The 16786-nt window shown below is 37.7% G+C and overlaps 1 protein-coding gene across 1 annotated transcript; it reads left to right on the forward strand.

The window, feature by feature from the left end:
• Positions 1–10: 10 nt before the first annotated feature.
• LOC140193964 (transcription factor E2F6-like) lies at positions 11–15778 on the forward strand. The gene is made up of 6 exons (XM_072251198.1): positions 11–242; positions 4979–5183; positions 9017–9175; positions 11067–11181; positions 13776–13941; positions 14754–15778. The coding sequence occupies exons 1-6, from the start codon at positions 224–226 to the stop codon at positions 14771–14773; spliced, it is 684 nt and encodes a 227-aa protein (XP_072107299.1). The 5' UTR covers positions 11–223; the 3' UTR covers positions 14774–15778.
• Positions 15779–16786: the final 1008 nt, after the last annotated feature.

Genomic DNA, 16786 nt, shown 5'->3' on the forward strand with positions numbered 1-16786 from the left:
GGGCATGCGCGGCAGCCTTTACATTGGCGGTGCGGGAAGGGCTGGGGGTGCTGTAGGATTGGCTGCCTGGTGATCGTGGGGGCGCCGAAGCGGGATCCGAGGCTTCGAGCTGGGCAAGGGCCCGGGGTGTTCCGCCATTCGAGACAAGCTTGTTTTGGTGCTCGCGGTCTTCGGCGCCGACGCTTGAGGAGCTGTCATCGGCTGGAGAGAGGAGAGGAAAATCATGTCGACGTCCAGTCACAGTGAGTCCTGAGCTGAGCTGAGCTGAGCTGAGCGCTGGCGCCACCCGGATCACTCACCTCCCTCGCTTGTTGCTGCCTCTCGTGTCAGGAGTATTTACGTGTGTGACGCCTGTGCAGAGAGGGTCTGAGAGTGCAAACTTAGGCCTTGGCGGCACTCTTTCCGATGGGGTGATGGTTAGTTTTAACCTCACTTAAAGCCCAGATCTGTGCTTTTGATTTCGTTTTTGTTTCCCGCGTGCATTTGTCTGAAGCACGCCTGGGAAGTTTATGTACACTGCACATTGTTTACTTGACGGTGAAATTAACTTCCGGCCCGGAGCACCAAAAGGTAAAATGTTTGGCGCACATCTGTGGGGATTAAAGCAAAAGAAATCAAAGTTAACATTTCATGTAGGGGTCGTGAGCAATGCTGGCGAAATTCTCAAGTCGGGTAGCATTTCTGAAGCGAAATCAAGGATCATTGAGCTGAGAACCGATTTGTTCTCTGCACATAATAAGTATTTTAAGTTTTTACGTAACATTTCACGTCGAAGTTCTTTTGTTGGGATTGTAAAGCGCTAGTAATAGTCATGTGAAAGTAGATTGATTTCAGTAATACTGGAAAATAAGCAGATTTGTGAATTGGGAAGGAAACGGAATAGTATTCAATGTATGAACTGACACGTTTGGGTGTAAGTGTTTTTGCTTGGACCTTTTGAGTTCTGTCACCTAGTTCACATTCGTTTCACTGAGCTTTTACTTTGGATTTTACGGGGAAATGCCAATAATTCCATGAGAAGCTACTGGCATATCTATATTTAAATGTTGCTAAGTTCCTGTTGTGCCTCTGAAGGAAGTCACCGGGACACTGAACCTGGTAATATAGAACTCTTTATTCAGCACAGCAAGCAGGCATCATTCTGGTGACACTGTCGGTAGAGGCTCACAAACCCACTGTATATCACAGTTTTTTATCCTGAAGATCAACAGTAACAGTGGGTGATTTAATACAATTTCAATAGTTACAATAACGTCATTCACTTTAATATGTTGGGTTGACAGTGCTTCCTTTGAATTACATATCTACAGTGACAGACATATCTGAATGTTCAAACACCTTTGTCACAAAGTATTTCTTACAAATACTCTAAAACCTTTTGGGTACAGGAAACCCAGACACCCAAAATTAATGTTGTCAGGGCAACATTTTGTTTGCCTATACCTATGACCATGTTTGATGTGCTAAGTGACATCAGTCTGATCTGCCAGCTTGAACTCAGTCAAGATGGTGCAAATAACTTAACCCATGTTGCCTGGTTTGATGTAAGCCAGTTAACACAACCCCCATTGTTTTAATGCTTGGCTCATGCATATACAAATGTCTCATGGTCACCATTTTGCAAACCATATCTCTTAGGCTGTGGGCACCCTGTTTATTTGCAAAAGTGTACTTTTAACTTCAATTTACTGCTTGCAATTTGCAATCCACATTAAAAACTAAAGAATGGTTATTGCTTGAACTAATATCTGCTATATTTACTTAACTCCAGAATACTCCCTAACCCTTCGTAATTTCCATTTGTGAATTACACCTGCTCTTTTCTGACCAATGCGACATTAGTCATAGTCATACTTTATTGATCCCTGGGGAAATTGGTTTTCGTTATAGTTGCACCATAAATAATAAATAGTAATAGAACCATAACTAGTTAAATAGTAATATGTAAATTATGCCAGTAAATTATGAAATAAGTCCAGCACCAGCCTATTGGCTCAGGGTGTCTGACCCTCCAAGGGAGGAGTTGTAAAGTTTGATGGCCACAGGCAGGAATGACTTCCTATGACGCTCAGTGTTGCATCTCGGTGGAATGAGTCTCTGGCTGAATGTACTCTTGTACCCACCCAGTACATTATGTAGTGGATGGGAGACATTGACCAAGATGGCATGCAACTTAGACAGCATCCTCTTTTCAGACACCACCGTCAGAGAGTCCAGTTCCATCCCCACAACATCACTGACCTTATGAATGAGTTTGTTGATTCTGTTGGTGTCTGCTGCCCCAGCACACAACAGCAAACATGATAGCACTGGCCACCACAGACTTTAAGCTTTAAGATTAAAGATTAGCTTTATTTATCACACGTACATCGAAACATACATTGAAATGTGTTGTTTGTGTCAAAACAAGTCAACAAGGGTTGTGCAAGTGTCAGCACACTTCCGGCACCAACATGGTGTGCCCATAACTCACTAACTCTAACCATAAGTCTTTGGAATTTGGAATGGAACCAGAGCACCCAGAGGAAGCTTGTGCAGTCACAGTCAGAGTGTACAAATTTCTTACAGACGGTGGCGGGATTTGAACGCTGATCTAACAGCTGATCCTGTAAAGTCTGCTGTTAACCCTTACACTGATGTACCCCACTAGTACTTTGTAATCTAGACTGTACACTTCGGTAGTCCTAAATCCATATGTAAATATGGTGTGTTTACAGCATTTTGTGATTTTTTTTTCTCATTAGTTATGTCTGTTATAAAATTTTAGAATTGGGTTCCTTTCAGTGCAGTTACTGGCTCCAAAGTCATTGGCCTAGATTTTCTTGAAAATGCTGATGGAGATGCATGGAATGATACAGTCAGCTCTTGCTTCCAGCCCCATATCACCTCAGCTAAATCTTTCTTAAACTTATCCAAACTACTGTCGTTCTTTTATTTGTTACCCTTGTGTTTATCAATTTATATAGGATCTATATTATTTGTAGCATTATTCTAAAGATTAAATCCCACTATGGCAATGTGTGGTTCTACATTTGACCATGTAGCATCCAAAAATGTCTGATCTCAATTTTTTGGCATTTTGTTCACCCTGATTTTTATAGCTTCAGTTTTGGAAGTATTTGTGCTATCTCTGGTGTTTTTCTCCCTCAACTCCACAACATTCTGCTTACAACCACCTTATGACCAAATTGTTGTGAACTGCATAAGATTATTAAACCAAAACTCAGTTAAACATCTTAATTCCAAAATACTAATTTGTTATTTCTAATATAATTTTTTAAATTTAGAATGAATATCCTTTGCCATAGAAAATAACATCAACATTATTTAAAATATTTAAAATGATTTAAAATAGAAAACATTATTAAGAGTCGGCAGAGAGTCAAAAGGCAAAATTGTTCCTTTTGTGCTTAATGATTTCATGAAAGCATGCCAAAGGGTTTCACAGGAGTGTTATTGAACAAAAAATTGTTACAGATCTACATGAAGAAAATTGGAGCAGGTGACCTAAAGCTCTGCAAAGAGAACTTCTAAAGAGTGTTTTAAAGAAGAGGAAGTAGAGAGACAAAGATTGGTGGAAACGGCATGGGTATTTCATCACTTAACATACTCGGAGTTAAAGACATGTCTTTCAGCAAGAGAGCAGTGAAATTTTAGGTAGGCAGAAAACTTGCTGAAAGTACTGGAGCAGATCAAGACCAAATTGTTGCAGATCAAGACCAACTTGGGTTCGCATGCAGGGAGATCCTGGTTGAATGGGAATTCATAGAAGTTGGGACATGGACAGCAGTGTTTTGGCTCAGTTCATGCTTTGGAGAGAAATGAATGAGTCAGATAGAAAGAGCAGTCAGGTTTAAAGTTAACAGAAGCATAGAGAAGAGCTTTCAGAGTGAACTCTATAATAAAATTATTTATGTGGAAGTCATCACTGGAATGTACACTTTATATTTTATTGTCGCCAAACAATTGGTACTAGAACGTACAATCATCACAGCAATATTTGATTCTGCACTTCCCGCTCCCTGGATTACAAATCGATAGTACATATTAAAAATTTAAATTTTCAGTCATAAATAGAAAATAGAAAAATGGGAAGTAAGGTAGTACAAAAAAACCGAGAGGCAGGTCCGGATATTTGGAGGGTACGGCCCAGAACCAGGTCAGGATCCGTTCAGCAGTCTTATCACAGATGGAAAGAAGCTGTTCCCAAATCTGGCCCTACGAGTCTTCAAGTTTCTGAGCCTTCTCCCGGAGGGAAGAGGAACAAAAAGTGTGTTGGCTGGGTGGGTCGTGTCTTTGATTATCCTGGCAGCACTGCTCCAACAGCGTGCGGTGTACAGTGAGTCCAAGGATGGAAGATTGGTTTGTGTGATGTGCTGCACCTTGATCATGATCTTCTGCAGCTGCTTCCAGTCTTGGATAGGACAACTTCCATACCAGGTTGTGATGCACCCTAGAAGAATCCTTCTATAAAAATTAGTGAGGGTTTTAGGGGGCAGGCCAAATTTCTTCAGTTTTCTAAGGAAGTAAAGGCGCTGGTGGGCCTTCTTGGCAGTGAACTCTGCTTGGTTGGACCAAGTCAGGTCATTTGTGATATTCACCCTGAGGAACTTAAAGCTTTTGACCTGTTCCACTTGTGCACCACCGATGTAAATTGAATCGTGTGGTAGATATTTGCATCAAAGATTATGGAAGTTTTCTTTTAATTGCCTGACCAAGTTGGTGATGAGGAGCTTAGGTTATGGCCTGGCCAAGGGAAAGTTCTTCGGTCTTCCAGTTTTTGGAAATGTCTGCCGACCTAGTACTGGATATCAGGCATTGATCTTTTTGATTTTCTTAAGGATACCTGTTCCATGTGCATTGAATTTTATTTCAGTAGAATTTCTAGTACTTATTTTCAATACTGTTTCCATGCTGTATCTCTTTGATTGTTATTTTAAATCTGAAAGTTCATGCTAGTTTCTTCTTTTGGTAACAGAGAGAAAGCCACGTTTTGATGTGTCATTAGCGCGTCTAACTCGGCGATTTATGGAACTTGTGAGTAAGGCTCCTGATGGGGTCCTTGACATCAATGATGTGGCATGGATGCTTGGAGTGCGAAAAAGGAGGGTTTACGATATCACCAATGTACTGGATGGCATTTGTCTGGTGAGAAAAAAATCCAAAAACCTGATTGAATGGATGTAAGTTAGTTTTCACAATAGATTATTCTTTATATAAAATTCCATATTCATTAAATCTACCTCTTCTGTTCTTCGTTGAGAAAATTAACTGTAAGGTCATGCCAGCAATCCCTGATTTTGTTTTCTTGAACTAGATTTGACTAGAAATTGATGTTTGTTTTACTTTGAATAATACATTGACTCAGATTTTATATTTATAATGACAGCAAAATTACATGCAGTTGGCATAAATAATCCATTAAACTCAGCATCTTTTAGAGTGCATACCTCTGTAGTTACAGTAGAAATTCAAAACTTGCATCAATCATAGCATAATTGCAGTTTTCAGTGATCTGAAGAGAACTTGGAATTTGGCTGAATTTTTAATTGGAGTACTAAGCCATAATCATTGTTTTAATGCTTTCTCTGACCCTAAAGTATATTATCAATTCTGGAATAGTTTTATATTCCAAGTCTTTTTAAACTTTTTTTCTATCAGCTACTATATTGACCTCCATTCCTGTAAAATATTTTTAAAATGGTCCCGTACAGCTGAGATGAAGGAAAGGGAATTTCACATCTCGACGCTCTGGATGTGCAGTTTTTTTCAAGCCCAATCACAAATGTTAATGCTTCAACAAGATCTGCAAAATGAGCTATTAGTAATTGATGAAGTCTCTTATTCATATTTTGTTCTAAAATCTTAATTGGGGCAGAATTAATCAAGTTGAAGTTGTTTGTCTTTACGTGCTTCCACACAAATCCACAACTAGGTTTAACTGGAATAACTGCAATTAATTTTGTGTTCCACTCTACTATAAACCTACTCAGTTAAGCTCCAGTTATTCTAGATATAGGAATGTTTATTGCACATCACAAATTCTACTTGCTGCTTACCTGTCAGTTTCAATATTGTATCAGCATTGCAGTAAGCAAATATAGATATCATTATCTCTCATTGCAAGTAGAAAGAGAATTTGTGTTGGCGTCAACACAGATCACATTTCTTATTATGTGGAAAAGATCATTAACAAAGAGGCTATGATTGTTGTCTTGAAGAGTTCCTGCAGTGATGTCCTGTCAGTGAGATCTTGAGCAGCCATAATCACTTTCTGTTTTGTGAACATTGACTCCAGTCAGTAGCAAATTTTGCCCCCCAGTTATTTGCGATAGTGTGTAAGGCTTCCTGATGCTCTATTTAATGGGATAGTCATTTCTCCCACCTTAAATTAGCTCTCATTATTTTTTTTGACCAAGGCTGTGATGAGGTCCTGAGCTGAGACAGAACCTAAACTGAGCATTAGTAACTAACTTTTTGCTAAAAGTAGTTTAGATTGCCTTCTGGATGACTTTTTTTTGTTCTATAAAGCTTTTCTACTTTGTCAGTTGTGTACCTGCATTGAAGACCACTCCTGGGGAGAGTAACAACAGTGTTGAATTTCCTCATTTGTACACCATCTGTCTGATTGTGAATTGGTGGAGCCCAAACTCTTTAGAAATGGTTTTGTATTCTTTTCCAGCTTGGTAAGCATCAACAACTTTTTTTTCTGAGGTCCTTGGGAATCTCCGTTGATCGAGACATGGTACACTACCACAAACCGAAGTGGTGCAGATCAGACTTTGATAGTGAAGACCCAGGTTTATATTCTTTAAATAGGACAGGATCTCCCACACTCACAGTCCTGCCGAAGGGTTTCGGCCTGAAACGTCAACTGTACTTTTTCCATAGATGCTGCCTGGCCTGCTGAGTTCCTCCAGCAGTTTGTGTGTGTTGATCAAAAAGGGTTCGTGTTTTTTGTTAACTGATGTAGGTTTAAACTGTATCTTTTTGAGAGCCAATATACAGTGGCATGCAAAAGTTTGGGCATCCCGGTCAAAATTTCTGTTACTGTGAATAGTTAAGTGAGTAGAAGATGAACTGATCTCCAAAAGTCATAAAGTTAAAGATGAAACATTCTTTTCAACATTTTAAGCAAGATTAGTGTATTATTTTTGTTTTGTACAATTTTAGAGTGGGGGAAAAAAAGGAAAGGAGCACTATGCAAAAGTTTGGGGACACCAAGAGATTTGAGCTCTCAGACAACTTTTACCAAGGTCTCAGACCTTAATTAGCTTATTAGGGCTATGGTTTGTTCACAATCATCATTAGGAAAGGCCAGGTGATGCAAATTTCAAAGCTTTATAAATACCCTGACTCCTCAAACCTTGTCCCAACAATCAGCAGCCATGGGCTCTTCTAAGCAGCTGCCTAGCACTCTGAAAATTAAAATAAATGATGCCCACAAAGCTGGAGAAGGCTATAAGAAGATAGCAAGCGTTTTCAGGTAGCCGTTTCCTCAGTTCATTATGTAATTAAGAAGTGGCAGTTAACAGGAACGGTGGAGGTCCAAGTTGAGGTCTGGAAGTTGAAGAAAACTTTCTGAGAGAACTACTCGTAGGATTGCTAGAAAGGCAAATCAAAACCCCGTTTGACTGCAAAAGACCTTCAGGAAGATTTAGTAGACTCTGAAGTGGTGGTGCACTGTTCTACTGTGCAGTGACACCTGCACAAATATGACCTTCATGGAAGAGTCATCAGAAGAAAACCTTTCCTACATCCTCACCACAAAATTCAGCGTCAGGAATTTGCAAAGGAACATTTAAACAAGTCTGATGCATTTTGGAAACAAGTCCTGTAGACTGACGAAGTTAAAATAGAACTTTTTGGCCACAATGAGCAAAAGTATGTATGGAGAAAAAAGGGTGCAGAATTTCATGAAAAGAACACCTCTCCAACTGTTAAGCATGGGGGTGGATCGATCATGCTTTGGGCTTGTGTTGCAGCCAGTGGCACGGGGAACATTTCACTGGTAGAGGGAAGAATGAATTCAATTAAATACCAGCAAATTCTGGAAGCAAACATCACATCGTCTGTATAATTTTTGAAAAAGCTGAAGATGAAAAGAGGATGGCTTCTACAACAGGATAATGATCCTAAACACACCTCAAAATCCTCAATGGACTATCTCAAGAGGTGCAGGCTGAAGTTTTTGCCATGGCCCTCATAGTCCCTCGACATAAACATCATTGAAAGTCTGTGGATAGACCTCAAGAGAGCAGTACATGCAAGATGGCCCAAGAATCTCACAGAACTGGAAGCCTTTTGCAAGGAAAAATAGGCGAAAATCCCCCAAACAAGAATTGAAAGACTGTTAGCTGGCTACAAAAAGTGTTTACAAGCTGTGATATTTGCCGAAGGGGGTGTAACTGACCATGCAGGGTGCCCAAACTTTTGCTTCGGGCCCTTTTCCTTTTTTTGTTATTTTGAAACTGTAAAAGATGGAAATAAAAAAGCAATATTGCTTAAAATGTTAAAGAAATGTGTCATCTTTAACTTTATGCCTTTTGGAAATCAGGTCGCCTTTTACTCACAGTAACAGAAATTTTGACCAGGGGTGCCCAAATTTTTGCATGCCACTGTAACTGACTACCCATTTTAGTTAATTTCAGTTAAATTACTAACATGGCAAAGATGCTTATTTAATAAAGGAAGGCTGCAATTTTAGTTCTAAGTAAGTTTGCAAGAATGATATCTACCTAGTATCTGTTTTATGAAATGTTAGTACTTTTGCTCCCAGGTAAGGCAATGTCTTGCTCTTATGTGACCAGATTCTTATTGGACTATTAAGTAATTTATCTTGTTAATTAATCTCTGTGAAATAATCAATTCATATGCAATAATTTTTATTCCACAGAATATTTTCCTGTGATTTCATTTTATGTGCAATATTTTGTACTAATTGCCTTCCAGTTAAACAAAAAGAGGTAAGCTTTTATAGTAGCTTACAATTTACCTGTTTCTATTTGTCTTTTAGAGGCAAAAATCCACAAGAAAGATTAGCATATGAAGCCCAATCTCGAAAACTGAGAAATGAACTGGCAGACCTAACAACGGTAGAGAATTCTTTAGATGAATTAATCAAGGACTGTGCTCAACAGTTATACAGTTTAACAGAAGACAAAGAAAATGCAAGATATCTTTTTGTTTTAAGGAAGTTACTTATACATGTCTGCTTTCAATTTTGAGAACATTGACATTGTCTTGAATAGTGCTGCACTACAAAATGTTTTGTAAGATTGCAAATGTGGAAAAGCCTCTAGAATGGTTGTGACACAACAAGTGTACTTTTGATCAGTGTTAGATTTGTGACTCATTCTTAGGCCTTGTGTTGGATTGGAATCTCGTAGAAACATTCTAATAGTTCTGAAATTAAAAGCCTCAAACTGAGAAGATTAGACAGGCTGATGCAGTGACACATCATGAGAACCAAATGCTAGGTACAAGGCAACCATTGCTTCACTTGGAATGATTGTTTAGGTCCCTGCAGATCATTTGCACAGGAGATAAAAGGAGTGGTGCTACATTTCCTCTGGGTTCATGGAAAGCACTGTGAGAAAGGGAGTGAGTATTTCCAGTATTTTCTGATTTCATTCTCCGATTGCTTATCTGCTTTTTTAAAAATTCTCCTTCCTAGAAATAAACTGTAGAGTTGATTTGCCTTTTCTATGGGCCTGCTAACCTGTTGTCAACTTTTAGAGATTGGCATTTTGTACTGTAGGTCCCATTGTTTCCTGCTTGTACCTTCCATATTTACCTCTCTACATCCCTATACCCCACAACACCTTTATTGCGTTGACTATTTTCCATTTATTTTCCTATTTGACAACTTTATTAATAGCCTATAATTTGTTGCAATCTTTAGTATTATCGTACTTCCATACTCGGTATCAAATACAGACTTAAAAATAGTTTGATTCAAAAGTTTATTGAACTTGCAGATGAGCACTATCCTCCACTCTGTACTGTAAATAGCTACCCTACATTCTCACTGTCCACTGTCTTGAAGCCAGCTTTCAATTTATATAACTGTTTCCCTTGCATCTGAATTTTCTGACGTATTGTTCTATTAGCAAAACCCTGATGAAAATGTAAATTGCATCTCTTGTATGTCCATTGTCTGTTCTCTCTGCATTCAGCACGGTTAGTAACAAGCATTTTCCCTTTTGAAATCATTGCTGATAAATAATTATACTTTCGATTTCTACATATTTCCATTTATACCTCCTACATATATTTTGAGATGTTGAAAGCAACACACAAAGTGCTGGAGGAACTCAGCAGGTTAGGCAGCATCTATGGAAATAAATGGACAGCCAGCGTTTTGGGCTGAGATGTTGAGTTGAAGTTTAGAGAATGGTTAGAAGGGGCAATTAAAATCAAGTTTGGACAAGTAGATTTTGATGAGTTCTTTTCACAGTAAAGATAGGTGAAGCAAGGTGGGTAGTTGGCTATCCAGAGAGAAATTCTAATCATTGTATTGGCATGATGCTTCCCATTCACTTCATTGACTGCAGTGAGGGCAGCAGTGGCTTTGACAAAAGCAATGTGCTTTTATACATTCTGAAATATATAATGACCATTTCATTTTTTAAGATAAACTTATTTTAAACTATAGTTAAAACTTCCTTAATCCAATGTACTTGAGACTTTGATGCCATGCTGGCAGACTTTACAGATTATTTGGATGCTGTTGCAATCAATACTCCATAATACTTTTAATGCCTACACAGTTTCTATAATATTATTTTCAGCAAACCCTGATGAGAAGCACAAGAATATGGAGACCCAGTGTATTAATTTAAAGTGGGCGTAGGAACCTACATCCAGTGAGCCTGTTGCTGAACCTTTGGTTTTCAAAATAATTGAACAGCAAATTATACAGTCTGATTAATTTTATACATCTGAAGTGATGGAAGTTTTGCATCTAAATTTGGATAGTAATTGAGGAAAAGTGCATTAGAATATCATTGAAGATTTCTGTTTTCCACAACTTGTAATCAGGTTTAATCTTAACAACGGCATACACTAGCATATGTAACTTACAAGGACATCCACGGTCTTCAAGCCTTCAAGGAACAGATTGTAATCGCAATCAAAGCTCCACAAGAAACGAAGCTGGAAGTACCTGTTCCCAATGAGGTAAGATGATTTTGACATTTTTGGTTTCTGCCATGTCTGCAGGTTTGGAGTCATTCACATACAGTTGTAATTAATGTTGATTTATCATTTTTGAAGGAGAGTTTTCTGCCTGTTATTGTGTAACTTGTCAGGGTGGTATCACGTGTAATGACGTGTCAGAACGTGATTGGAGAGAGTTCTGAGCATGCACAGAAATGATAGAATGATCTGGAACATGGCTTGGTAAAAACGTGGTTTGATTTTGTTGTTGTAAATAAAAGTTTCATGTCTTCCAGAATATGATTCTTTATTGTTAACCCATGGTATGTATAAATATAAAGAACACAACAATATTGAGAGTAGAAAACAGTTTAGATTTATATGATGCCTTTAATGTGGCAAGATAACCTCTAAAGGTTTTCGACAGCAGCACTATCTGCAATGTATACTGTCACGAACCCCATGACGGGAATAAAGAACCAGCAGAGATGGAAAACACTTTGGAGTCCAGTATTGCTATAAACTAATAATATTTATTAGTAACTACACAATACAGTAATATAAATGTAGATAAATCAAACAGGTTAGCAATGATTATATATAAATAAAAAATATGAAAAATCAAGCCTCTAAGTCTAGGGGTAAAAAGATACAGTCTTACGATGATGAATAAAGTTCAGTTCAGTTCATGATATTGAGCTGAGTAGTGATGGAGAGAGGGAGAGATTTGAGTCTTCAGGTGAGCTGACGCTGTCTATCTTCTCGTTGTCCTTCGAAATCCTTTAAAAGTCACCGACTGTGACTTTAACAAAGGGGTCCGGTTTCCTGTCGTGGAGCTATCCCCCTGGCGAGGGTGGACACATGGACAACTCCCCACCAGTCAACCCCTTTCCTCTTTTCACTGCAAGAGCGCTGGATCGATCCGCCTGATCGATCCTCCAAAACCCACTTTTTCTGCGGGCACAACAATGCTCATTCAGTGTCCAGAGCATGTGTCTGAGGTCTGTCATCTGACCTCCTATTTTACCTTCCCGTGCTAAGCATCAACTGTCATTCAAATAATCCCTCCTTCCTCTCTCTGTGAAGAAATGCACAAGTAGGCAAAAGTCCTTGAAGAAGTATCAACAACCTGCCGAAAATCATAACATCAATTGCCCATTTAACAACACTCTCAGTCACCATAGCAACTTACGAGCTGCTCGATGCTATCTCCACTTCAGCAGAAATACAACAGTTAACCAGTTCTTTCTCGTTCCTTAAAGTAACAGTCCAACAGTTAGTCTTCATCTCTCTGTCCCTCCCCCTCTATCCCTCTCTCTAAATGTTGGTGGTAAATAACTCTCTTTCTCTCTTTTCAAAAGCACAGTTAATAGGGGTAATTCAGGATCGTGTCACAATACAGTATGCTTATCCTTAGAAGAGGAATCCAATCAGGTGGGGTCAAAGTAGGAGGTTTTAAGGAACATGTTAGAGTAACAGGGAAAAGGAAGAGAAGTTTAAGAAGGGAATTCCAGAGCTTGGGGTTCAGTCTCCTATTTTAATCAGCTGTCAGGAAGCTTGGTTTGGAGAAGTGCAGAGATCCCACAGTACTGCTACTGACAAAAGTTACAGACTAGGGAAAAGCAAGGCCATGGAGGGATTTGTCAAAATTGAGTTCATTGTCATTCCAGGTAGTGAGTATGGTTGTGCACTACTGGGTTGAAAGCAAAACTGAGGCAATGTCGACATGGTGTAGTAAGAGTCAGCAGCGCAAAATTGGCTAACGAGACTTAGGGAGAATCAGTATGCAAGTGGAAGAGCTTTGGATGATTATTTAAAGAAATTTGTGAGATGGGAAGTCAGTCAGGAGAATATTAAAATAATTTAAGACTCCTAATGTACTTTTTTCAAGTGCATGGAAATGTGTGGCCCAAGATTAGCCATGGAAATGCAAAAATATTTAACTGAATTGGGAATTGATTGCTAAGTCATCTCTTCAAATTCATTATGGTTATGTTTCATTTTCTGTGGTTAGTTTTGTCCTTGGGCCCTTGTAAACATTCATTTAATTTAAAAGACCTGAAAATTATTATCTGTTACTCTTGAAATTGGAGTTAGTCTGCATTAATGGATCTTTACCCATTCTTAATGTTACTGGTGGCCCAAACTATCATTATGCAAAATAGAAGTCATCCCTCCCCTACAACCAGTTCAAAGTAATGATGCAAAGGTATATTTTAAGTTTTCTTTAAATACTTGAAAAATGTTTAATCAACTTGAACATAGTCAATCTGCACCAATAAAACTTGTAAAAGTGAAGTCACTTTTTTTTAACATACAAAGCTAACATCACTGGTGATCCGGACACTCAGTAAAATTGCTAATTTATTATTAAAAGTGCACTGTCACCCTTAAGTTACTGATTTTTGAAAGGATGTTCTTATATTTTGTCATTATTATGAAACTTTTTCCATTTGTGGCTATGCAGATTCTTTGAGCTGAAATCGAAACAATTTTATTGATGGCCTGTTCAGTTTGCATTGAAGTTACTAAAGACTTAGTATTTGTATTTCTATACAATGTTTGCATTTTATTTCTAGAACTTTAAAAAAAAATGTTTTTTTTTATTTGTATAGGAGAAAATCCAAGTTTATTTAAAGAGTACTGAAGGACCAATTGATGTATTTCTGTGTGAGATACAGGAAGAACATTGTCCTCCTAAAACGTGTGAAGATGACACATCCAATGGGAATAAAACAGTCTCTTCAACAGATGAGGCAGTGACGTTACCACCTGATAGAGGTGATGCTCCTTATTTATGGCAAGATTGAATAAACATTTATTCTGAGTGATTATGCAGAATGATGCTGTAATGCTAAATCACTTCAGAACTTGAATAAACTATAAATCATTCCTACTAATAGTCTGCAGTTGGGCGTAGCTGCAGAGGCTTTGGCTGAACGTTGCAAGTGCATAGTCAAATGCAGAGTTCTGACTGTGACTGTAGTTGTAGTTGTTTATGTGCGCTTTGTCGCTATGCTCACCATTGAGACCAGGAATAACTTTGAAGAGGAGCTCTGGATGCCAATTCATCTAGCAAAATTTTGGTCAAGGCTGCTAGCCTATAAACAGTGCCAATTTGCTTAAGTCCTTGTGGGCAAAGTGCTTTATCTTTTTTGTTTTTAGTCATCTGTGTTTTACTGAACAATTATTCAGCTTCATTTCATATACCTTTTGTATATGACAAATATATGTATGTGATATTAAAGTTTATTTAAATATACTTTTAATATTTGGGTTAGTATCGCCTTTTGGGATCATCTGCAAGATTATCTCTCATTCAATAAAGCACATGGCTCAGAGACTGTAGTAGTTTCTGCTTAGGTCTTGAATGCCTTCTCTTGCTCAGAGTGCTTGTAAATGAGCAAAGCTTACCTCAAGTGAGGTACTGAACATTGATTCAACCAGTAGATATTACAGTGGTAAAGGATAGGAAAATCAAGGAACGGTTGATGCTGTGAAAATCTGAATTAAGTTACCTGTAAGTTACAGGTATCTATATTGAATCTTCATGTCTAATTTTAGGTTTTAATTGCTTTTTAATTTTGTTTCAGAGGAAAACCTTACGGAATGAAGAATATAATAATAGTACTGAGACTATCAAGTAACACTTTACTGAAGACTAGAACACTTCAATGCATTGTGGATTTTCCATTGTCGATCACTGATCTGAATACCTATTGAGGAGCTGGAAGAAATGGTGTCCTGTGAGGCCATGCAATCTGCATGTCTTGACAAATTATATACAAACAATTGCAATCCACTCTTAATGTATGTTACCAAGAAATACCAAATGGCTTTGCATAGAAAGTGTCATCAGGTGTCATTTGGCAGTGATTTGGTAGATCAGTTGAGGAGTGGTTTTGGAAAAGTGTGATTTGCCAACTTGCTAAAATAAGCTTTTGTAAATATTTTAAATGGTTGAAACTGCATCCTGAAAATGTCAATAAACTTACAGAATATTACGAATGAATGTATACAAGATTGTTTTATGTGCTGTAATATCTTCAGTGTGAACACAAGATGACTCAAAAACCTTTTTTTTCACCATGGTGTGTGGAATTTATTATCTAGGTTTATCTATTAACCACAGACAGTTTATAAAAACAGTGTAAAATTTGTCAAATTTGCTCAATAGTTAAAGGCAAAATGCTGAAAGAACACGTCAAGCAGCATCTATGGACCTGGAAAGGTTGAAAGAAGACATGTTGCGTCAGGTTGACACCCTGCATCAACCGTCATCTAGACTCGACAGTCTCATCCATAAATTGGAACTTGTAATTTTTGTCACACAGATGCAGCTTGACTTGCTCTGTTCTTCTATTGTTCTTTCTGTTCCAGATTCCAGCATCTGCAACAGTTAAGCCTTCATTTCAGCATTGGATTTCTTAAATCCTAAATTAAATCACACTTCTACAAAAAGGATAAAGCTGTATGTTTATATCCCACCCTGACACTGACAGACCAGTGATAACTACTTCATAAGAATCTTGTTGGACACTATTATAGTTTTTAACTTTTTATTTGAAAAAAATACAAAAAGACTTGAGTAGATGAAATTTTAAAAGTCATTAGAACAACTTGTTTACCTTTTTAAAAATTAATCTTGTTTATAGTTTTCTCAAATATATTTATGTTGCATTTCTCTAACACTGCCAGTGTTACTAAATAAATTATCCTTGGCAGGTTACTTGGTAATTACATTAAACCATCATATTCCTACATAATTTTATTCAAGCACTAAGGATAAATATTAATGCATTGTGTAATTCTTATTGGCTACAATAATTTCCAGGCCATGTTCTGGGACCATGGTGTGATTTTACATAGAGTAGTGAAATAACAGACTTTCTTTCAACCACCACAACCAGTATCAGTGTAATATAATTTGATCAGACTATATGGCCATCTGTATGTTTTGTCTCCCCTCTAATATCTTTATCTTTGTAGGTTTAAACTGTATTTAGTAACACAAGGGTGCTGAGATCAGGTTATCTTTAATGTGCGTGTTTATAATTTATTTTCATTGGACATGGGAATGGGAGAATGGTCACATGCTTTTGATTTTTACCCACAGAGCAAACAAAATTTTGTATGATTATGAGAAATCATTTCCATTTTCTCTGTATTTTAATTTATTAATACTTCCTTCTTCACTAGTGAAAATGTGGGTTCCTCAATTGCTAATTGAGAATTGTGGTTAGCTTCCTGATGAAATGAATTGTAAAAGAATAAACATAGTGGTTCTGTTTCAGCCACCTTTACATTGTTACACAACCCTTACTTGAAACTGTTACCTTTTTGCAGGTAATAAATACTGTTGTGCTTGTAAATGACAGAATTGCTGCTTAGATTACAAATAGTGAAATTACAAAGATCCACAGAAAGCCTCAGATAGTTTTTGCCCGATGTTTTACACCTCATTAGATTGTAAGTGGTAACAAATTAATTTACCTAGATGAATTTAAAAATGCAAATATGAGGAAATCTGCAGATGCTGGAATTTCAAGCAACGCACATAAAGATTACCGGTGAACACAGCTATAGGAAAAGGTACAGTTGACATTTCGGGAGACCCTTTGTCCCG

Source organism: Mobula birostris, chromosome 2 (genome assembly GCF_030028105.1).
Source record: "Mobula birostris isolate sMobBir1 chromosome 2, sMobBir1.hap1, whole genome shotgun sequence".
Taxonomy (NCBI): Eukaryota; Metazoa; Chordata; class Chondrichthyes; order Myliobatiformes; family Myliobatidae; genus Mobula; species Mobula birostris.